General features: G+C 44.8%; 2 protein-coding genes across 3 annotated transcripts in view; one reads left to right on the forward strand and one right to left on the reverse strand.

Moving 5' to 3' along the window:
* The window catches only part of noc2l (NOC2-like nucleolar associated transcriptional repressor), a 220,264-nt gene extending 195,520 nt beyond the window's left edge, over positions 1-24,744 (reverse strand). The window contains exons 1-5 of the mRNA XM_048561296.2: positions 24,557-24,744; positions 17,776-17,949; positions 9,097-9,277; positions 8,050-8,166; positions 1,939-2,059 (exon numbers count right to left, since the gene is read on the reverse strand). Coding sequence (XP_048417253.1) covers positions 1,939-2,059; positions 8,050-8,166; positions 9,097-9,277; positions 17,776-17,949; positions 24,557-24,729 — 766 coding nt within the window. The 5' untranslated portion in view covers positions 24,730-24,744. The remainder of the gene's footprint in view (positions 1-1,938; positions 2,060-8,049; positions 8,167-9,096; positions 9,278-17,775; positions 17,950-24,556) is intronic.
* The window catches only part of klhl17 (kelch-like family member 17), a 78,073-nt gene continuing 77,786 nt past the window's right edge, over positions 24,675-24,961 (forward strand). For both annotated transcript variants that reach the window (XR_009442757.1, XM_048561297.2), the window contains exon 1: positions 24,675-24,877. The gene's annotated coding sequence lies outside the window, so the exon portion shown is untranslated. The remainder of the gene's footprint in view (positions 24,878-24,961) is intronic.

Below are 24,961 nucleotides of genomic sequence, written 5' to 3' on the forward strand. Positions count from 1 at the left end.
TGGAGCCGGGCCAGTTTGCTTAGGATAAGCGTGACTCTCTGAATCCAATCCACTCTGATACTTCACTAATATTTTCACTATTAGACAACGATTACATTATCTGGTGTTTTTCCTAGAAGTGCAGCACGATACACATCCGAGCTCTCTCGAAAACAGAATGAGTAGATTAGTCCTTCGACATGTGCGATTTCAGAACACTGCCAGAAGCCAAATGCTGTTGGAACAGTTCGGAAATAACCGATGGTCTTAAAGCTGTGGCATTACATATTGCATACATGAGTCACTTTAAAAATAAGGCAGGCCAGGCACACCAAAGCAGATTTATGAGAATGTTAAGTTCTATGGTACATATGGGGCTAGATTCCCAGCACAATCCAATTTTAAAGGAGAACAGGAGTGGGAGAAATACACATTCGGGATATACATGCTCAGTAAGCAACTCAGGGCAAAATTACAGTTGAAAAAGCAGCGGATACAAAATAAACAAGCTCACGACACAGCATCCCTTTGGGGTTTTTATTAGAACTAGATACTAATGTCACTGGTAAGGACAGCACTGCTGTCCTCGAGAAGGGACAGAATGCTCCTTCTATTTTTTAATTAAGGGCCAAACTTCATTTTAAGCTTGTAACACCTCTTTTAAAATAGCAGAGAGTTACTTGATAAAAGAAAATACATTGAAGTGACTAATTGTTTGTGTTCTGTCCCATAGAATCATAGAACTATACAGTACAGAGGGGCCCTTTTGGCCCTTCAGGTCTGTACTGCTGAAAATATACCACTACAGATCATTTCCTGCACCAGACCCATTGCCTTCAGTGTTATATCACATTGAGCACTCATCCAAGTATTTTTTAAAGGTTGAGGTTTCCTGCCTCAACTACCCTCCCTGGCAGTGCATTCCAGACCTTCCCCACCCCCATCACCCTCCGGGCACAAAAGCTTTATCTCCAATACCTGGTAAACTCTTCTACCTTTCAATTTAAAATCATGCCTCCTTGTTATCAACCCAAAGAAAGGCAAACAGCTGCTTTCTGTCTATAACCCTCAATCTTACACACCTAAATCAGGTCACGCCCCCCTCCTCTCCCCCCAACCTTCTCCAAAGAAAACAACCGAAGCTTATCCAGCCTCTCTCTATTGCTGAAATGCTCTGTCTCTGGCAATATTCTATTGAAGAGTCACCGGACTTGAAACGCTAACTCTGCTTTCTTCCCAAAGATGCTGCAGCATCTGCTGACATTCTCCAGCAATTGCTGTTTGTGTGCCAGATCTCCAGCATCCATGGTTCTTTGTTTTAACAACACTCTGGTGAGTCTCCTCTGCATCCTCTCTAGTGTAACCGTATCTGTCCTAAAATGTGGGGACCAGGACTGCACACAGTGCTCTGGCTGTGGCCTATCCAAAGTTCTGTACAGTTCCAACATGACCTCTCAGCTATTACAATCTGTACATCTTTAAGAAACATGCTCATGATTGTATGGTACCATGTGACCAGGGGATAGCGTTCTCACACTCCATCTTAAAATCAGGCCACTTGAAACATGACAAGATATTTTATAACTAAACAGTCTGATACTCGCCCAGACACTGTTTGTGGATCAAGCATTTGTATACAAATAATAAGCTGTGATAAACCGTTCTGTTTGTTTCTTCAATATTGTGTGATCCACATCTATTTCTTCTGATCCAAGAGATAACAATAAGCATTGCTACATTTCAGCTTTCAAGCCCGTGCACAGATTCAGTCAGTCAATAAAGCTCTAAATTCATTTAGAACTCCAAAATCATTTGCAACCAATTAATGAAGCTACGCACATTTACAGAAAACCTTTAATCTAACATCCACTCGCTCAGATTTTCACCGTAAATATTCACTCAGTTAATGGGATACATTATTCTGATTCTCAATATTTTAACCGCAGTTGGCAGACTCACCCAAACTGTCTTCAACTTTGTATTTGCTGGGCTCCCCACCAGCATCTCCTCCTTTCGTGGTGGAAACAGCGGCTTTAAACGCCATCACAATGTCATGCAACAGCCTGAAGGTCAACTTGTCCTGCAAATTAGAGAGATTCAGGGCATCTTCAAACATAGAAATGCACATGACCCCAGTGCCGGTGTTTATACAGCAGCTAAGGATATAAAACGATTACAGAACAGAAATTGCTGGAGAAACTCAGCACATCTGGCAGCATCTGTGGAGAGAAAGCAGAGTTAACGTTCCAGGTCAAAAAACTGCAGAACAGTCACTGGAGTTGAAACATTAACTCTGTTCCTCTCTCCACGGATGATGCCAGGCCTGCTGAGTTTCTCCAGCAATTTCGGTTTCCTAGGACACAGAGCAGCACAGTCCAGGCTCTTTGGCCCACTACGTTGTACCGACCTATTATCCTACTAAGATTAAATTTCTGTTTCAGATTTTCAGCTTCCACATTTTTTGGTTTTTATGTAAAATGACTATTTCACTTGACATCAACAGGTAAAGCTACAGTTTTGGGTGACGCATGTATCCAATCCTAGTTTGGTGTTACAGACAGGGATAAACACATGCCAACAAGATCCTGAACTACTGATGTCTCATTCATGACCTCAAGAAGATGCAACAAGCAAACCTTCAATTAAAGCTTAATTTTTCCATGGCAAACTTTAAAAGCACTTTTTAAAATATTATTCATTCACCAGATGAGGGCATTGCTGGCTAGGTCAGCATTCAATTGCCAGAGGACAGCCGAGAGTCAACCACATTGCTTCCTCAATTTAAAAAGCTCCAATTCATCAATACCTCAAAATTCTTTTTTTAAAAAATATTCATAGGATGAGGACATTGCTGCCTTGGCATTAATTACCCAGAGGTCAGTTCATAGTCGACCACATTGCTGTGGATCTGGAGTCACACGTAGGCCAGACCAGGTAAGGATGGCAGTTTCCTTCCCTAAAGGACGTTAGTGAACCAGATGGGGTTTTCCAACAATCGGCAATGGTTTCATGGTCATCATTTGACTCCTAATCCCAGGTTTTTACTGAAATCACATTCCACTATCTGCCGTGGTGAGGATTTGAACCCGAGCCCCCAGACCATTACTCGGGCCTCTGGATTAACAGTTCAGCAATAATAGCATTAGACCATTGCCTCCCCAGGATGCAGTATATTGCAGAAAAGTTCCAGGTTCCATTTCTGGTCCGCCATGTGTTCACAGATCTCACTCAGTTAACAGCAGGACAGCTGTATCTTCCCTCAATAACCTGTCCCACAGAACGAGGACAGGAGTTAAGAGGGAGGACAACTGTGGGCTTTTCAACCCCGACAGCTATGCAGTGATCCCTTTGGGAAAGATATCTGAAAAGTTCCAATCACCAGAGAAGGAGCGAAGCTCAGCTGCATGACTATTTATAAAACCGAAGACCATTAAATCAAACCCCCTCGACTTATACCTAAAGAGGTGTCTCTTTGCTGAAATACACCCAGCCTCCCTAAGAGTGCACCTCATGTCAAAGTCCAGAAGTAATTAGTGAGTAAAAGTATAAAAGGAATCAAACTCAGATCCACATGGGGCTAGTTCAGGTCACATTTTGCAATTTACAGTTAATTCTGCATTAACAGTGGCGGTTCAAGAACACTTTGTTCTTCTACTTGAAACACTCAAATAGTTTGGAACAATGTTATTTATTTAAAAAAAACAGTTTGCAATCCAGTTACGGCACTTTGTTTCAGATTCCAAAGGTTACAACTCAACTAAAAATCTGCAGGGGCTGGAGGAGACAATGCACTGATAAAACTTTTCTGCAGTTACTGTGCTCTGTGTCAGGCTATCTTCAGCTGACATGCCACTAATCAGATGTGACGTTACAGACAATGGGTGCCCACCTCACAAGCAAAAAAAATTGACAGCTACAGGTAAGTCAGTGTAGGAACAAATTACTGTAGATGCCTGAACCTGAAAACAAAAACCCTGGAGATCACTGTGGGTCAGACAGCAAGCTCACATTGCGAGCCTACAGGACTCAGAGATTCAGCTTCAGCTCAGCTGAAGGGTCATCTACACTCTTAACATTCGCTTGCTCTCTCTCCACAGATGCTGTCTGACCCGCTGTGATCTCCAGGGTTTGTTGTTTTGGTAGATAACTCAACCTTACCACCTCGACAAGGTGATGGCAACATTTCTACAAAACACAGGCTCTCCTTTCCACGAGGCATCGTGCTCTTACTGAGAGGAGGGGTACAGGCTTTAGTGTCAATAGCACCGACTGGCTCTTCAATTTTGTACTAGGCTTGCATAAAAGGTTCAATGCTTGTCACAAACTTTCCAATCCAGTAATAAATCGTATTAGGGGGGAAAAAAATCACAGAATCCCTACAGAATCAGGCCATTTGGCACATCAAGTCCACACTGACCCTCCAAACAGCATCTCACCCAGATCCAAACGCCAACCCTATCGCGTAACCCTGCATGTTCCATGGGTAACCCACCTCTCTTGCACATCTCTGGACACTACGGACAATTTACTATGGCCAATCCACCCTAACCTGTACATCTTTTGTGAAGAATAAAAACACCAGCACGCTCACCGCCATTTCCCCTCTGCTCCAACTGGTTTATAGCTTGCTCGCGGTACACGATGGTGGACATTAGATACAATTAGCAGTGAGAAACCATCAGCTACGTTATTGGTAAAACGTACTTCAACCACAGTCAGTGCAAGGTAAACTCTAGTGTGTGTGTGTGTGTGTGTGTGTGTGTGTGTGTGTGTGTGCGTGCGTGCATTCCAGGATTTTATTTCACACAGTGCCAAGAATAGCTGCTCACCTTTAACCACATCACACTCATCATAGAATCCCAACAGCATGGATACAGGTCATTCGGTCCATTGAGTCCCCACCAACCCTCCAAAGAGCAGCTTTGCCAGATCCAACCTGCTACCCTGTCCCTGTAACTCTGCATTTCCCATGGCTAACTCACCTAGCCTGCACATCCCTGGATACTATGGGACAATTTAGCATGGCTAATCCACCCTAACCGGCACATCTTTGGACTGCGGGAGGAAACTGAAGAACCTGGAGGAAACCCAAATAGACACAGAGAGAATACGCAAACTCCACACAGACAGACAGTCGCCAGAGGGTGGAATTGAACCTGGGTCCCTGGTATTGTGAGGCAGCAGTGCTAACCACTGAGCCATCCCATCTGTGGAAGACTGCAGTGCTTGTAATGTTAATGGTCTGGTTAGCTGGACAAAATGATCCAGACATGCAAAGCTGAAATGTCACGATGACAGCCAGGGAATATAACCATGAGATTTTAGTTAAAGGGTTGGGTTGGAGAAGCTGGGGCTGTTTAAACTGGAGCAAAGGAGCTTGATGACAGAAACCAAACAAAAAAAGTCTCCCAGAAACTCAGCTTTGGAGAAAGAAACAAAAAAGATAGTTAATGTTGAGTTCAATACAACCCATCTTCAGAACTTCAAAATTCTGTTCCAAAGAAGAGTTGTTCTAGACTTAAAAAATGTTGAGTCTTTCTTTCTCCACGGATGATGCCAGATCTGCTGGGATTCTCCAGATTTTCTGTTTTTATTTCAGATTTTCAGCACCCACAGTTTTTCAGTTATATTGAAGTTTGAGGGGAGGTTTGATTAAGGTGTATAAAATTAGGAACAATTTAGATGCTTTTCATTTGCACACAGTAGCATGCGAGTGAAGAAGTCAAATAGTACATTGGCCTTCATAGTGACAGGCTTTGAGTACAGGAGCAGGGATGTCCTGCTGCAACTGTACAATGATCTTAGTGAGACAACACCTGGAGTGCTGTGTGCAGTTGTGGTCTCCTTATTGGAGGAAGGACGCTCCGGCCATTGAGGGGGTGCAACAATAGGGTTACCAGACTGATTCCTGGCTTAGCAAAGCGGACACATGAAGAGAGACTAATCAGTTAGGACTATATCCACTGGAGTTTAGAATGAGAAGCAGGGAGCTATTATCTCACACAAACCTACACAATTCTAACATGACTAGAGGAGGTAAATGGAGGAAGGATGCTCCTGATGACTGGGGAGTCCAGAACCAGGGGGTTCACAGGCCCATTGGTGGACCATTTAGGACTGAGATGAGAAGAAATTTCTTTGCCCAGAATGTCACGAGCCTTTGTAATTCACTGCTTCAGGAAGCAGTTGAGGCCAAAATATTGATTGCTTTTAAGAATAAAGTTAGATATGGTTTGTAGTACTAAATGCATCAAAAGGCATGAGAGAGAGCAGGAATATGGGACTGAGTTGGATGATCAGCCATGATCATAGCGAATGGTGGAGCTGGATCAAAACAGCCGAATAGCCTATTCCTGCTCCTATTTTCTATACTTCTGTGTAATAGACAAAAAAGTTCTTTTTATTAGCTGACAGCACAGGTTCAAGCTGGGCACAGTTGTAAGGTTTTAGATTACCTACAGTGTGGAAACAGGCCCTTCGGCCCAACAAGTCTACACTGCCCCGTGGAAGCATCCCACCCAGACCCATCCCCCTATAACCCACACACCCCTGAATACTACAGGCAATTTAGCATGGCCAATCCACCTAACCTGCACATCTTTGGACTGTGGGAGGAAACCGGAGCACCCGGAGGGAGAACGTGCAAACTCCACACAGACAGTCGCCCGAGGCTGGAGTCGAACCCAGGTCCCTGGTGTTGTGAGGCTACAGTGCTAACCACTGAGCCACTGTGCCACCCCGTTCTCTTTTAGACAAGAGACGTACGGTTGAGGGAACGCAGTAACATTTGAATATGGCAATACACACACACACACACACCCCATGCTGGGGATGGCAGGAGCAGAAATGATCATTGGTTTGGAAAAAGACATTTGTTGGTTGCATGAGGGAACTAAGCATCCAATCCCACAACAGGGGAAATGAGACTAATTGGGTTGCTCTACAGACAGCAGGAATGAACTCCTGGTGCCACACTAACTTAATGACAGCAGAGAGATGAGGCATCAGCAGCTAAGATAATAATGCTAGCATCACATGGTTTTTCAGGAAAACGAAGGGAAGAGAAAATCTGGCAGAGGTTCAGTTCTTGCCTCGGGCGACTGTCTGTGTGGAGGTTGCACATTCTCCCCATGTCTGCATGGGTTTACTCCGGGTCCTCCAGTTTCCTCCCACAGTCCAAAGATGTGCAGGCTAGATGGATTGGCCATGCTAAATTACTCTTAGTGTCCAGGAATGTTTAGGTTATATGGGTTAGGCATGGGAACTGCAGGGATAGGGGAATGGGTCTGGGTGAAATGGGCTTGTGGGGCCGAATAGCCTGTTTCCACACTGTAGGGATCCTATGACTGAGGTGTCACTAGAATGTGTGTGTGCACAATGCAGTAAAATGAAACGTTTCAATGGAAAGCAACTAGGAACAAATATCTGTATTTGAGGGACTCATTGCAGTTAGACCTGTACATATGATGAAACATACATCACATGGACTTCAGTCATTCACAATTACTTAAGGGCAATTAGGAGCATGAAATAAGTGCTGGCCCGGCTAGCGACACTGACCATCAAAGAACAAACAGCAAACACAGCAGTTTCCAAATGATCAGCAAGGTCAGAAGTGTAAATAACTGATAAAACCAACTCCCCGGTTATAACTTGGTATTATAGCCAGTGATCAGATTAAATGAAGTGACTCAGTCTTCCGCAGGAACTATGGAACTCAACTTTATTATGTACTTAAGTCAGGATATTTTACAGTACAATTTGAAGCTGAACACCACATCAAACAGACTTGTCCCCAAGGCCACATTCCAGTAGGATTTACATTTATCAAGGAGCTTCCTGGCAATAATAATGTACATTCACGCACAACATTATTCAGCACTCAAAATACTCTCAAAACCAGTTGTTTTTAAGCCGTAAAATTCAAGGCAGATATTAGATTACATCTAATTCATGCAGAAAATAAACAGCAAGAAACAACTCCACATGAAGTGCATTTGCCAGCAACAAAACCTCAATGTTGTTTTAACAAAAAAGTAGTACATGCTCATAAGTTTAAGATGGACTGACCTCTGCTGCAGCTTTCCAATTCTCTACCATACGGGCAGTCACTGTTATTAAGTCCCCTGCTTTGCTCCGTTTTGTCGGCAGCTGTACTTCTTCTTCATCTTCATCATCGCTGGCCAACTTTTATATTGAAACAGAACGAGAGAACACAAACAATTTCTTTAAATTAAGACTTTTCATATTCCTTCCTATTGGTCAAAGACTCTAACAGTGCAGTGCTCCCTTCCTAAGTAGGTTTTAAGGTCTTAAAAGGGACTGGAATTTGCATCTTCTCCCTAAGTCTGCATGGGTTTCCTCCCACATGTGTAGGTTAGGGAGGATCGGCCATGCTAAATTGTCAATCTTGTCCAAGGATGTGCGGGCTAGATGGATTAGACATGGTTAATGTAGGGTTACAGGGAAAGGGTAGGGGATTGGGTCTGGGTGAGATGCTTTTTGGAGCATTGGTGTGGACTTGATGGGCCGAATGGCCTGCTTCCAAGCTGCAGGAATTATGATTAGATTAGATTCCCTACAATGTGGAAACAGGCCCTATGGCCCAACAAGTCCAGACTGCACGTTGCAGCATCCCACCCAGACCCACCCCCCTATAACCCACACACGCCTGAACACTATGGGCAATTTAGCATGGCCAATCCACCTAGCCCGCACATCTTTGGACTGCGGGAGGAAACCGGGGCACTCGGAGGAAACTCACGCAGACATGGGGAGAACGTGCAAACTCCACACAGACAGTTACCCGAGGCCAGAATCGTACCCAGGTCCCTGGAGCTGTGAGGCTGCAGTGTTAACCACTGAGCCACCGTACCGCCTATAACTGGTTTACAAAGGGAACACCGGTTTCTGCCCAAAATAATTTCAACCCTGGGCAATTTGTCGTTAGGAATAACACTGATGAAAGTCAGATCAGATCACTCTTTCTGCTGCATTGTAAGTGGTGGTTCCATTCAAACAGGCACACACTTTCTGTTGGGGGTGCTTTCAGTCAGTTCCTAACCCGAACTCAAAGCCTTGCTTGAACCTGAGGTTTGAAGGCAAGGAGGAGGTCACCTCGAGTTCCTCTGGCAGTGTGTGCAGCGCATTTTCTTCATCTTCTGAACTGTCCGTGTCATCAAAATTCAGCAACTTCTGGTCATTTTTCTCCAGGAACTCGAAAAACTCTGGGTCTTTCTCCTTCAAGCGCGAGAGCTGCTCTTTGTGTTCTTGGACAGAGCCTTTTCGCTTTGCCTTCCTGACGAGAGAAAAAGAAACAACCCCTTTTAACCTTCGCCATTTTGGAGAAAGAACAAAGGTCAGCTTTGTTCTGCAAAAACGACTCCCAGTGTGTAGTCAAAGGCACCACTTCAGCCCCACGCAAAACAAGGACAGTGAGGGATCAATCAGATCGCGTCTCGGCAAGTCACAAAAAAAGCTTAGAATTTGTTCAATGAAAAGGGATTAGGAGAGTTGGTGTTGGCTACCTCACACGGTCGGGCAGCTGCTTTGCGATATACAGCGAATGCCAACAGGGTGGGTACAATTCTCTCGCTGGGCGAGGTGACCCTGAAGGACTCTCCTTCTCAACCTCTCCCGAGGTGTGGTGACCCTCAGGTTAAACCACCTCCACTGTCCCTCTCTAATGACAGCGCAGCCCTGCGGTCTTCCACCTGGATTGAAAAGGACAGGCTTGATGGGCTGAAGGGCCTCTTCCCTGCTATGGGGTAACATAAACAAAGAGCCAAAAAGCAACTGGATGAGATTTCCTCATCACCACAAGTATGGTCTCGTCTATGACCTGGAGAGGAGCATTTTTTCTGGTCAGATCAAGTATTCAAAGAGTATTGGAAGCTGTTTGCATTGATAGATGTCTTCAGACATTACTTATCTTATTTTGTTGCTCAGTTTTGCTCTGATAATTTTACATTAATAATGAATTGTTCAGCTTTAAGCTATAATCTTGGTGTCTGCCATCAGCTATTAGTATTTATTTGATTAGGAATCATTGGGCAATTTTGAGAGTCATTGAATGCTTTGATTTTACCATGTTGCAATTATGGGGATAGGGAAGCTGATTATGTCCGGCTTGCCCTCGCCATGTTGTAACACTTGGAACAGACGGATGTGTCTATACATAGAGAGAGAAGATCTCACACCCAAACCCTGACCTCCACCAAAATGCTAATACCATAACCGAGACAGCTGCCTGGCTGGAGAAAATGTTTTAACAATGGGTTTCAGAAAACAGCTATTTACTTACAGGTGTGTGAGAGGAAGAGATGGGTGTGGAGGCATCTCACTGCAGAGTGCATCCATCTTGATCTGCACCCCACCACGATGAGGCAGCCAATCAGCATACCGCGCAATAAAAGTACCCCTCAGAACTATTAAACTGCACATTATTTTGTAGACTCATCCCCAATCAACCCCTGCAAGTCTTGGCTGAGCCCAGTTTGTGAACTACCGGAGCAAACTAATTTACAGATGAGGAGGTGCTCCATTTTCTTCACTTATACCTGTCAATCTGCACAGCAAGTTAAAGAACTGGGGAGGCACGGTGGCTCAGTGGTTAGCATTGTTGCCTCAGTACCAGGGACCCGGGTTCGATTCCACCCTTCAGGCAACTATCTGTGTGGAGTTAGCACATTCTCCTCGTGTCTGCGTGGGTTTCCTCCGGGCATTGTGGTTCCTCCCACAGTCCAAGGATGTGCAGCTTAGGTGGATGGGTCGTGTTAAATTGCACCACACTGTCCAGGGAAATGCAGGGCTACAGGAATAGGATAGGGACATCAGGATGCTCTTCAGAGGGTTGGTGTGGACTCAATGGGCCAGAAGGCCAGCTTCCTCACCGTAGGGATTCTGTGATTCTACGAATTGTCCACACAGGCCCCATCTGTGCCGGACGGCAGGAGGGTTTTCTCAATCTATCGGATGGATCGCACAACATCTTTGGACAAGACGAACAGCAGAGGGTTTGCCTCCTGATCAACACATCTTGGTACAACCCTGGTAAGTTACTGCTCCCTGGACCTAGAATATCTGACGGTGAGGGGTGTCCCTAACACCTGCCATGAGAGTTTACTTCTGCTAACCTGACAGCTCTTTACACCCCACCCATGGGGAAGGCTAGAGCACATGATGAAATATACACTGTCCCAAACAGCCTTGAGACAGAATACCCCACCCCCGCCCAGGCTTGGCATTAGTCATCGTAGCCAGTGACTCCAAATTGGGCCAGCCTCAAGAGTGCAGTATCAAGGTACCATCAACGTGTCTCCTGTCCCAACAGAGGCCCAAAAAAACCCTTGATCATTGCTACACAACCATCAAAGATGCCTATCACTCCCTCCTCTGCCCACATTCTGGTAAATCAGGCCATAAAAAGTGGTGCTCTTTCTCCCAGCTGATAAGGAGAAACTGAAATGGGAGGATCTGGCACAGAAAGTCATATGGTACCGGTCTGGTTGAGCTCCGCCATGAGTCAGTGGGCTGGTCCATATTCAAGAACTCAACAACTTAAGTGAGAATGCCACTACCGTCACTGACTTCATCGGTAAGTTTGCCGAGGAAGTTAATCCGAGTGTTCCCTGACTGAAAACCAAGGATGAACCGGGAGATCCATTCCTACTCAAGCCCAAGTGTGAGGCATTCAAGTCAGGTGACCCTGACCGATTTAGGAAATCCAGGTACAATCTTTGCAAAGCCATCATGATGCCGAGAGACAATGCCAGGCTAAACTGGGGCCCCAGACCAAGACACAGACTGGCAAGGCTCACGCGAGATAAACTGGCTACAAAGTGAGGTCGAGTAGAATCGCTGACAACAATGCATCCCTCTCCAATAAGCTCAATGCATTCTAGGCTGCTTTTGAACAGAAGGTCAGTGAAATGATGTCTCCTAAACAGACAGCCTCGGGGTGGCACCTATACCCACAGTCACTGGCTGCAGATGGCAGATTGGCCTTCCTGAGACTGAAAGTGGGCTGGCCCTGGATGGAGTCCCCGGCTGTGCACTCAGGTCCTGTGCTGACCAGCTGGCGGGAGTATTTGTTGACAGCTTTGACCTCTCCTCACTACGATGTAAAGTCCCCACCTGCTTCAAGAGCAGCATCATCCTGATGCCAAAGAAAAAATTAGGCAGCGTACCCTTAACAGCTACTGCCTGGTGGCTCTGATAGCTATCGCTATGAAGAGCTTCAAGAGGTTAGTAATGGACTCTTACTAGCTCTAGCCTCCCAGATTGCCTTGGCCCATTATAATTTACCTGTCTCAACTGGTCTATGGCAGATACCATCACCCTGGCCCTACACTCATCCCTGGTACATCTGGATAACAAGAACACCAACGACAGATTCCTATTTATTGACTTTAGCTCCACTTTTAACACCATAATTCCAACCAAATTCATTTCCAAATCCAAGACCTGGGACTCTGCTCCCCACCTCTGCAACTGGATCCTCAACATCCTGATCTGTAGACCATAAATCAGCAAGGAGAGGTGAGAACACCTCCCCCCACAAAAATTTTCAACATCCCTGCTCCTCAAGGCTGCGTACTCAGCCCCCTGCTATGCTCCCAATACTCTTATGACTTTGCAGCCAAATTCAGTTCTAAGTCCATTTGCAAATTTGCTGATGACACCAGAGTAGTGAGTTGGATCTCAAACAACGACTAAACAGATTATGGGAAAGAGATAGAGAACTTAGTGACCTCGTGTAGAGACAAGAATCTCTCCCTCAATGTCAGCAAAATGAAGGAGCTGATCATGGAGTTCAGGAAGCAGAGGGGAGGACATGCCCCCTCTCTGGTGCTGAGGTAGAGGTGGTCGAGAGTTTCAATTTCCGAGGAGCGAAGATGACCAACAATCAGACACTGTGGTTATGAAAGCACACCAATGCCTCTGCTTCCTCAGAAGGCCAAGGAAATTCTATGGTGCATCAATAAAACTTGGTAAGAGACACTGTGGACTAAGTGTCCACAGTGTCTCTTATCAAGTTTTATTGATGCACCATAGAAAGCATCCTATCCAGATACATCACAGCTTGGTATGGCAACTGCTCTGCCCAAGACAAGAAGAAACTACACAAAGTTGTAAACGCAGCCTAATCCATCATGAAAACCAGCCTCCTATCCACATGTCCTGCTGCCTCAGGAAACCACCCTTCTTAATCAAAGACCTCTCCGGCCTGGTTATACTCTCTTCCATTCGGCAGAAGACAAAAGTTTGAAAACACAAACCAGCAGATTCAAGAACAGCTTCTTCCTCACGGCTATCAGACTTACGAATGGACCTCTCAAATTAGAGTTGATCTATCTCTGCCGCTGTAACACCATATTCTGCAATCTGTTCTACTATCCTGATGTACTTATGTAAGGTACAATTTGTCTGGTCAGCACTCAAAGCTATACTTTTCACTGTATCTCAGTACATGAGACAATAACAAAATCAAATCAAATCTTTCTTTCAGGAACAGAAATTACTCAGAAAGTCAGCCTCCCGACACAAGTCGATCTCTACAGGTACTGGTTACATGTTGTATCCAAATCCTAGGATCAGACCAGAGTAGACATTATAATGGAAAAACCCAAGGCAAACAGACAGACACAAAGATTTAAAGGAGGATTTATGTTGTTGTGATGTAAATATGGAATACAAACAGCCTAAAGATATTGAAGAGAGGAGAGGTTACAGAAACTATGATGATTGGCGATTCCAAGGCCCTGGACTAAGATTAACTGAGTGAGACAGGAGTTTCAATTTCAACTGAATCGAAATGGAAATGGTAAATTCAACATATAAAAGATGTTGAGATGCAGCAATAATCTACCACATCTTCAAGAATTAAAAATAATTTTCTTGATGTTATTCCTTCCTGGGTTGTGGGTGCCACAGGCAAGACCAGCATTTGTTGTCTATCCTTAACTGCTCTTGAATGGAGTGTCTTGCCTGGCCAATTGTAGACAGCAGCTGAGAGTCAACCACATTGCTGTGGGTCAGGAGTCACATATCGTCAGACCGGGTAAAGAGGCAGATTATAATCCCTAAAGAATAATAGCGAACCAGATGGGTTTTTATGGCAATCGACGATGGGTTTCACGTTTGACGTGACTGAGACTAGCTTTATTATCTCCGATTTGTTCATTTGCTTTGAATTTTCCAAGCTGCCATGGTGTGATCTGAACCTCTGTCTCTGGGCCTCTGTTGTAACCAATCTTCTACCATTTCCACAGAACTTACATGAAACGTTTACAAAGCAGGATGTTTCGCAACTCTTCGGGGGTATTTCTGAGTAAGAACTCTTGCTCTGAGTGCAGCTGTGGTGATGGCAAATGCTCAGACTATGGCTGTGTTCATTAACATAACAATGCTTAAAAAATACAGCAACTGCCTGCATGTCTTCTAACCCCATCAAACAGGGAGTCATTAGCCTCATGATATTATCGCTGGCCTGTTAATCCAGAGGATAATGTTCTGGGACGTGGGTTCGAATCCTGCCACAGCAGATGGTGCAATTTGAATTCAATAAAATATGGGGAAATTAAGAATCTAATGACGATCGGGTTTCGACGACCGTGAATCCATTGCTGATTGCCAGGAAAAACCCATCTGGTTCACTAACATCCTTTACCCTCTGGGCAATTAGGGATGGGCAATAAATGCTGGCCAAGCCTGCAACATCCTCATCCCGTGAATGAATTTCAGAAAAGCTAAGTTAACAAAGATGGATATGTTAACACTGCACCTGGAATACATGGGGAAGTTTAAATAACATCTTTTTTTAAAAAAAATTGTAACGTTGTGAAATTCTGCATGTGGAAATTAAAAAGAGAACAGCATCCCAATAGTACACTGCCTTTCCCATGAACTGTGCCTTCTGAAAACACAACTTTTTCACATTTGAAAGGAGTCAGTAGCATCTCAATAGCTGGCCAAATTAAGCCTAATGCCATTTTGACAATGGTGTGCAGACATTACTCAAAGTGGAGCACAAAACTGATCTTTTGTGGGGTGTCTGTGGTTAAGATGAGTCCATTTCTAGCAGCTCGCTGTGTAAACTTTGCACGGTTTTGAAATCTATTGCAACATTATTGTATAAGCTAACATGCCATTCAATCAAAGGGTAAAGACCTCGCATTTACAGATCCCCGTTCCCAACCATAGCCTGCCCCAGAGTCTGCTGTTATATTGAAGAATTGTTCCCATGCCTTGCAGGGAAACACGGACCTCAAATACAGGGAGATCCCAAAAATAGCAATGTGACAATGGTCAGATAGAATCTGTCTGAGTAATGCTGATTGAGGGATGATTAGTAGCTCTGGACACTAGTACTTCTCCCAGCATTTCTTTCGAATACTTCTGTGGGATCTTTTACACCAAACGTACACACTCCTAGCCTCACCCAGTTAGTGAATGGTACAGAAATATGGATCAGAAAAATTAGCTAACAGTCCCTCCCTCTCTCAGGCCCATATAAACATTAAACATTAATCAAAATTAAAGTCAGCCATCAGAAGCTACCTAGCCATCAGAAATCTAGCAAAACCCTGGACTAGAAAGCCAAGGACAGCAGACATACGAGAACACCACCATCTGCAAGTTCCCCTCCGAGCCATTCTCCAGCCCGACTTGGAAATATACCGCCGTTCCTTCAGTGTCGCTGGGTCAAAGTCCCGGCATTCCCTCCCCAAGCACAAAAACCGTAGTGGTTCAAGAAGGCAGATCATCACCACCTTTTCAAGAGCAACCCAGCCAGCGACACCCACGCCCCATGAGTGAATAGAGAAAGGAAGAAAGAGAATCCATTTGAGGTCCGTACGCCAACTTGTCCCAAAAACCTGCCAGCAACTACCCTCCACTCCATTGACTGTCAAACTCATGTGGCACTGCTGACAACTAGCCACCAGAGCTGCAGCATCATTGCAATCTCACCCATTCCCAGCTCCATTTCCCTTCAGAACCACGACCAGGACAAGAGCACATTGTCACTCTCAGCAGACAAGAAGGTGATCAGCATCTACGCGCCTACAACGGACAACCACGAGATTTCACCAAAGCAATAGGGGCTTTCTGTACCCAGTCATTAAAAATGAGCAGGCAGCCAATAGCCTAGTGGTATTACCAATCCTAGCAAAGTTATGGGGACCCAGGTTCAAATCCCATCACGGCAGATGGTGCAATCTGAATTCAATGAAAATCTGGGATTAAGGATCTAACGATGACCGTTGTTGATTGTCAGAAAAACCCATCTGGCTCACAAATATCCTTTCGGGAAAGAAACTGCCATCTGGTGACTCCAGACCCACAGCAATGTGGCTGGCTCTTAAACTGGCCTCTGGCCAATTAGGGATGGGCAATAAATGCTGCCTGGCCAGCGACACCCTCATCCCAAGAATCAATTTTGAAAAAATCCAATGTGTTGAGAGTTTGCAGCCCCAGAAGACTACATGCCTATGGAAGATACAAATCTTTGCAAGGAAAGGGGGAAGACAGGGAGGAAAGGAATGCTCTGCCTTCTACATTGCAACCATAGAGGAACACAAATCTGGGAGCAAGTCATGCATCTAGCAGCTTACTTGAGAAGCCCCTTGAGGGGGCAATATAGAATGAAAGGTCAGAGTTTTAGGACAATTCGTGTGGGGGAGACATAAAATAGAGAGGAGGAGAAATTCTGTGGAATTCGTTACCCAGAATGCAGTGGAAATTTACAGAGCAAACAGACAGATTTTTAATTAGTAAGTAATCGCTAAAAGGTCATGGAGAGTGAGCAGGAAAGGTGTGTTGAGGATGAGATGAGATCGTATTGAATGTTGGAGCAGGCTCGAGGGACTGAATGGCCTCCTCCAACTCCTGGTTCCTATGAATCCTGGGGCAGGGCAGATTTAAGAGATCTAGAATACAAAGTTTGTGCTTGATTGGAAATCAATCTAGCGCAGCATAATCTCCAACTCTGTTGCTATTCTGAAGAATAATCATTCATTAATGAACACCAGCCACTAGAGACATTGAAATGGAAATGAGACAGCAACATGAAAGGAGATGCAAAATTTTAAGATATGTTTGAACATGAGTTAAGAAGATCTCCATTAGTCTAGTCTTAAAACTCACTAGTGTAGTTTGAATCCCTACAGTGTGGAAACAAGCCCTTCGGCCCAACAAACCCATAGCAACCGGAACAGCATCCCACCCAGACCCATCCCCTATAACCCACTTAATCTACACATCCTGAACACTATGGGGCAATTTCCCATGGCCAATCCACCTAACCCACACATCTTTGGACTGTGGGAGGAAACCGGAGCACCCAGAGGAAACCCACCCAGACAAATGGAGAATGTGCAAGCTCCACATGGACAGTTGCCCGAGGGTGGAATCGAACCCAGGTCCCTGGCGCTGTGAGGCAGCAGTGTTAATCACTGAGCCACAGTAGCTCCACTGCGGTTGGGGGAAGTTTGATTGTGACATTCAGAAGGGAATTTGATGATTGTATGAAAAGACAAGCAGGATTATTGAGGAGAAGGCAGAGGTCAGGAATTTGCAGCATTTGGAGAACAGTGCAGTCTCAATGGGCCAAATGGCCTCCTGCTGTGCTGTAACGATCTCTTGCTGCTGTACAAAACAGACTGCAGCTGATTACTGCACTTTGTACTTTATTTCACTGAGCAGGCACCTGAACGCTTCAAATAAATGCCAAAGAAATGCCCAAAATGTTCACCTATTCAAAACTCAATTGCCATTGATCACAAGAGATCTTACATTTTTCCCTGCCGTTCCAATTCCGGTTCTTCCTTTCTCTTTCCGATTTGGATTTCTCGTTTGCCGCCTTTCTTCACGTGAGCGACTGCAGACTCATCGTCCTCCGAACTGCTGTTACTATCTGTGTCAAACGTGGAGGTTAAAAACTCATCGACACTGAGCTGTGCTAGTTTTCTGCAACACACAAAGATGTTGTAAGTTAATGGGTAAAAGAAAGAACAAGGAATCCATTTGTGTCATTCTGCCCAACCATCAGCGACTATGCTTTCAGCTCCCCAGACCCCTCTCTTTTAGAATTCCTTTTGTAAACTTCTCTACATCTCCCTTCCATCCCTTGAGCACTCCTTAAAAATCAAACCTCTTTGACCACACCTTCAGTCACCTGTCCTTCCATCTCCTTTTGCACTTCACTGTCAAATTTTGTTTGACAGAATCAAAATAAATAGATACTGGTCTGGACAACAGTGCGGGTGTAAAGACAATCTTTTCATTTTCTGTATTTTTTGACTGTGGACTGGAATGGGAGCCTGTATCTGAAAATCTATATATTTGTAATTAATAATAATTCTTGTTAAGTGCAGAAATCTGCTCCTTCCTGTCAACCTGGGTCTTGAACACTAGGAATTTAAAACCTGCAACTTTTGTGACAACTCTGGGAGTAATGCTTTCCAAGGTGCCACCCAGAGGCTTAACACTGTTGTAAAGGCACTACATCAACAGCAGCCACGTACCTGGTGCCCTGCTCTTTCTAGATGGAAGTGGACATGGGGGTGGAAGGATAACGGAGGTAATAATTGTAACAACTGTGTATTCACTCAATACCTCAATGTTAACAGTGTCTCAGTGCCTCCATTTCTGAACTCCCACTTTTTCTGGCACTTCTCTGGGCCCTGCCTCTAAAACCTCACCCACCCATCCCTACAACAAAGAGGAAAGAATTCACTTGTGCTGCTTGCAACAAGATAAAAATTGCAACAGAAGCATTTTGGCTCTCCGAAATTAACAGCAGAATTAAAGCTGGTGCCTGATATTGTTCGACCTTGTAGCAGCCAATCCAGTTCAGCGAGAAACCAAAAAATTTCAAAAAGGTCATTTTGTGACTAAAACTCCATCATCGTACAACACGACCTTAATCAGATGGAGTTTAATTTATATAAATGCAAGGTGCTGCATTTTGGAAAGGCAAGTCAGGGTAAGGCTTAGACACTTAATGGTAATGTCTTGCGAGTGCTGCCGAACGGAGATCTTGGAGTGCAGGTTCGTAGTTCCTTGTAAATGGTAGACAGGGTGGTGAAGGCAGCATTTGGTACACTAGTCTTTATAGGTCAGCGCACTCAGCACAGAGGTTGGGATGTAACCTTGTGGTTGTAAAGTACATTGCTTTGACCACTTTTGATATACTGCATTTAATTCTGCTCTCCTTGCTTTGGAAAGATATTAGTAAACTTGAAAGGGTGCAGTAAAGATGTTGCAAGGGTTGGAATCAGAGGGAGAGGCTGAATAGGCTGGGGCTATACTCCCTGGATTGTCGGAGGCTGACAGGTGACCTTAGAGGTTTATAAAATCATGAGGAGGCACAGATAGACTGTGCCATCCACCCTTTCTCCCCGAGAGCAGAACAGTCCTAAATTAGAGGACACAGGTTTAAGGTAAGAGGGGAAAGATTTAAAAGGGATTTGAGAAGCAACTTTTTCATGTAAAGGTGGTGGGTGTATGGAACGAGCTGTCAGAGGAAGTGGTGGATTGGAGGCTGGTACAATTACAACATTTAAAGGCATTTGGATGGGCATATGAATAGAGAGGTTTAGAGGTATATAGGCCAAATGGGACTAGGTTCATTTAGGACGTGTGGTCAAAATGGATGAGTTCGACTGGAAAGTCTGCTTCTGTATCATAGAACTCTATGACTCTTCAGCAACTGCTTGAGGATGAGTCACAATTCCACTGTGACATCTCATTACACAACGTCCAACAAAGTGAAAATATATTAAATAAAACAAAAAAAAACCTGGAGGATGCTAGAATTCTGAAACAAAAACAGAAAGTGCTCGAAAAACTCAGCAGGTCTGGCAGCATCTGTGGAGAGGGAAACAAAGTTAATGTTTCGAGTCCGGACGTTTGAAAGAAGGGTCACATTATCTCTGCTTTCTCACCACAGATGCTGCCAGACTTGCTGAGTTTCTCCACAATTCCTGTTTTTGTTTAACAAAAAAATACTTATTGTTTGCCCCCACTTTATTAGGCGCTGTTAACAGATAATAATCCATGGGAAACTGTACAATTCACAATTCCACTCTCAAACACATTAAATCACAATCAAATCCTTTAAAGATCTGTTCCGTCATTAATGGTCCACAGATGGAGACTTTGAATCAGAAGGTTGTGGGTTCAAAATTCCCTGCTACAAGGGGTGGAACATAAAATGCAGGCTTACACTCCAGTGCAGTACTGAGGGGGTGCTGTGCTGTCAGAAATGCCAGCTCACAGAAGAAGGGTCTGCCGTTCAAACGGGTGTAATATTCTAAAGAAGAGCAGGGGCTTATACCTGACAATGTGGTCAATATTTAGTCCTTCGCCAACATCACAGAAAAAGATGTGATCATCAGCACATATGCTGGTGGGGCTTTGCCACATTTCCTACATTATGACAGCGACTGCACATCAAGAAATAATTCACTGGGCTTCAGAATGCTTTGGGCTGTCCGGTGATCATAATGGGCGCTACACAAATGCAAAGATTTTTAAATCAAAATAATTCAGTAATCTTGCCATGCGGTGGCTCAGTAGTTAGCAATGCTGCCTCACAGCATCAGGGACACAGGTTTGATTCCAGCCTCAGGTAAACTGTCCATCTGTTAGTCTCAGATTTAATGTCGGGTTCGGTTGATATATCTCAATTAAATGGATCAGCTGTCTGCCTGATTGACATCACTCACGAGCATGACTGGAATTCCCCCTTGTCGCTTGCCAGTAGAGGTGGTGACCCTGTGCTATACAGCCAGGACAGAGTGGCTCCAAACCCCATGAGGTTTTGTGACTTCAGGTCAAATGCGGGCAAGGAACCTCCTGCTGAGTGCCAAGTGCCAACCTATCTTGGCTGATGTATCAGTACTCCATGCTGAACATCATTTGGAGGAAGCACTGAGAGTTTCAACAGGGCAGAGTGTAGGTGGGGGATCTCAATGCCCATCACCAAGGGTGGTTGAGCAGGATCATTAGGGGAGGCCTAGTGATATTATCGCTGGACCGTTAATCTAGAGACCCAGGTCATGGTCTGGGGATCTGGGTTCGAATCCCACCATCATACATGGTGTAATGTGATTTCAATGAAAATCTGGAATTATGAGTCTAATGATGACCAGGAATCCATCGCCAGTTTTTGGAAAAATCCATCTGGTTCGCTTATGTCCTTTAGTGTATGAAATTGACATCCTTACCTGCCCTGGCCTGCATGACTCCACATGACTCTAAACCAAATAATAATGCAGTAGAGTCTTAACAATTGCCTATCCAGCAACACCCTTATCAGATGAGTGAATGAATGAATAAAATAAAGTTACTGAGCGAGCTGGTCGAGTCCCAGAAGAGACAGCTGTCAGATTGGTTCTCTGGCAGGTGGTGAGGGAATGAGCGAGAGGGAAAAAATAATTGATCTCATCCTCACCAATCTGATTGCTGCAGATGCATCTGTCCAAGACAGTATCGGTAAGAGGACAGGCTCTTTACAGCTCCGAACTTGTAAAGACAAAGTCCTATCATTCATAATGAGAATACCCTCCATCGTGTTGCGTGGCACTATCACTGGGCTAAACAGGACAGACTTTGAACTGATCTGGCGACTCAACACTGGACATCCATGACAGGCTGTAGACCATCAACAGCAGCAGAATTGCACTCCAGCACAATCTGCAACTTCATTACCATCAAGCAAGCGAATCAACCCTCATTGAATACAGAGTGCAGGAGGGCACGCCTGGAACAGCACCAGGCATAGCTAAAAAAAGGTTCCAAACTGGTGAAGCTACCAAACAGGACTACTAGCATGCCAAACAGCATAGCAGCAAGTGATAGACAGGGCTAAGGAATCCCACAACCAGTGGATCAGATCTAAGCTCTGTAGCCCTGTTGTATCAAACCATGGAAGTTGGTGAACAATTAAACACTCACTGAAGGAGGCAGCTCCAAGGACAACCCCACCCTCAATAATGGGGGACCTCAACACATTAGCGCAAAAGAAAAGACAGAAACATTTGCAACAATCTTCAGCCAGGAGTGGCAAGTGGATGATCCATCTTGGCTTCCTCTAGATTTCCCCAGCATTACAGGTACCATTCTTCAGCCAATTTGATTCACTCCACGTGATTTCAATCATCTCAACACCAGGATATCTCTGCAGGAGTTCCTTTGGGTAGTGTGCTAGACCCAACCATCTTCAGCTGCTTCACCAATGACCTTCCCTCCATCAAAAAGGATGTTTGCTGATGATTGCCCAAAGTTCAGTATTATTTATCAATTCTCAGATACTGAAACAGTCGCTGGTAGTATTACCCAGATAATGTCTAAGGTTGAGCTGCCAAGTGGTAAGTAACATTCCCACCTCACTAGTAGCAGATAATGACTATCTTCAACAAGCGAGAATCTACCTACCATAATGGTGTTGCCATCACTGAATCCCCCAGTATCAGCATCCTGTGGGTTACTATTTACCAGAATCTGAAGCAGACTCTGGCGTATAAATGGTGACTAAAAGACTAAGTTGGAGGCAAGGACTCCTGCATTGAAAAATGCACCTCCCAAGCCTGAACACTGTTGACAAGGCATAAGTCAGGAGTGTGAAGGAGTGCTCCCCATTTGGCTGGAAGAGTGCAGCCCCAACAACACTCAAGAAGATTGACACTATGCTGGACAAAGCTGCTCACTTGATTAGCACCACATCCACAAGCATCCACTCCCTCTACCACCGACGCTCAGTAGCAGCAGTGTGTACAATCTACAAGATGCACTGCAGACATTTACCAAAGATCCTCAGCACCTTCCAAACCTGCGATCGCTTCCACCTAGAAGGACAAGGGCAGCAGATACATGGGAACACCATCACCCTCAAGTTCCCCTCGGAGCCACTCACCATCCTGACTTGCTGTTCCTTCACTGTCGCTAGGGCAGAATCCTGGAATTCCCTCAATAATGGCATTATGGGTCTACCTACAGAACACAGACTCCCCACCACCTTCTACAGGAAAGCATGGGATGGACAATAAATGGTGGGCTAGCCAGCAACATTCATTCCCTGAGAATTAATAAAATAAAGCCTTCTCCCATCCCCAAGTGTCCCACCTGATCAACATTTGTTAACAAAATGCACACTAAACAGCTCTTCCAGTCAGTCCCCAGACAGCACAAGTGTATGTGACCACAGCATCCAGGATAGCACAGTAATTCACAGGAGAGGATGGTGAATTGGTGGAATTGTCTACCATGGTGATTCAGTGTGCTCAAGACAGAGATCAAGAACTCTCTTGCTTTTCAGAGATCAAGGGGTTGGAGGGATAGCGCAGGAAAATGGCATCGAGGGAGAGATGACCAGCCTGATTGAGTTGAATTGTGGAGCTGACTCTCTTCATAGAAATCACAGAATCCCTACAGTGTGGAACAGGCCCTTTAGCCCAACAAGTCCACACTGACCCTTGGAGCATCCAACCCAGATCCACACCCCTATAACCTGCCTAATGTACACATCCCTGAACACTACGGGCAATTTAGCACGGCCAGTCCACCTAAACCTGCACATTTGTGGACTGCAGGAGGAAACTGGAGCACCCAGGGAGAACCTGCAAACTCGAAGGGCTGAATAGTCAGCTCTTGTTTCCCATTTCCCAGGAGGCAGCCAGCAACTCACCAAGTCTTTCAAAAAGCTTTCTAATTATTACTGCAATCGCATGTCCCCACTTTCAACACATCATCCTCCCTCACCCCATATCCCACTGTGTTCCCTGAAATAGACAGTAACAAGTGTTAGAAACAATTCCTATGGATACTCTGCACCCACACCCACCCCTACCAGATACCTTCATAGAAACATAGAAGGGGAAGAGGCAGCACTTAGAAAAGAGAGCAGAATGAGATAGTGTACAGAGTGGGTAGGAGCAGGGTGAGAGTGAGCACAGACAGCAGATAAGGCAAGGGTTCAGACAGTGAGCAGAGTGAATAAAGCCAGGTTTAGAAAAAGGGAGCAAGCAGAGTTGACAGGGAAATTCTACAGACAGTAATTTAGGCATGTTTCAGAGAGAGAGAGAGAGAGAGCAGAGTGAACAACGTTTAGAGAGACACCAAAGTATTTAATGAAAGATTTAAAGAGAAAAAGAGAACACGGAGGCTAAAGAAGGTTGAGAGAGAGAAAACAAGAGTGCTTAAGGGAGGGTTTACAAAGAGAGGACAGAATGGTTAACAGGGAGTTTAAAGAGTGTTTAAGGGAGCATTGAAGAGAACGGAGTGGTTAAGGAAGGATTAAGAGAGAGAGAGAACAAAGTGGATAAGGGAAGGTTTAGCGAGAAGGAGCACAGTGGTTAAGAAAGCGTTTAGAGAATGTGGCTGAGGCCGAGTTTAGAACGACAGACCGGACTGGAAAAGACAGAGTTTAATAAGACTGGAGACACTAAACAAACACATAATCCCCCACAGGACCACAGCACACTGAAGAAAGCATGTGTTCCAGTTCGCGGTTTTATAAACAAGAGGGAGAAAGAGGGCTGATAATGGACAGCGAGAGCACAGTTACACTCACCTCTTGCTGGAAGCAGCCATACTGCCACCGAGGGAACACATTGTAACAACGTGATGTCGAGAGGTTCCGTTCCCACAATCCGCAACAGGAAGGAACAGTGCTTTGCTCACTGCTTTAACTCTCAGGTCCCTGGCGCATCCACATCTCTTGCTGTTGGCTGCTGTCTTTTGCATCGTTCCAATCCAGCTGGAATCGTGTTTACAGATAAATCCGGCTTCCTGCGTGTTTTATATGATTTCTCTCCGTTTCCCACCTCCTCCCCTTCAAGGAGCAAATCTCGCTGGAACTCCAATTTCCCGCTTTGTCAGAATAGTAAATATGGTGAGTTAAGTTGTGCACTTTCTGATGAGGTAGTTTACAGTGAAGGATTATACTGGGCATTTAAGGTGTGATTTAAAGAGAATT

The sequence above is a fragment of the Stegostoma tigrinum genome, chromosome 28 (assembly GCF_030684315.1).
Source record: "Stegostoma tigrinum isolate sSteTig4 chromosome 28, sSteTig4.hap1, whole genome shotgun sequence".
NCBI lineage: Eukaryota > Metazoa > Chordata > Chondrichthyes > Orectolobiformes > Stegostomatidae > Stegostoma > Stegostoma tigrinum.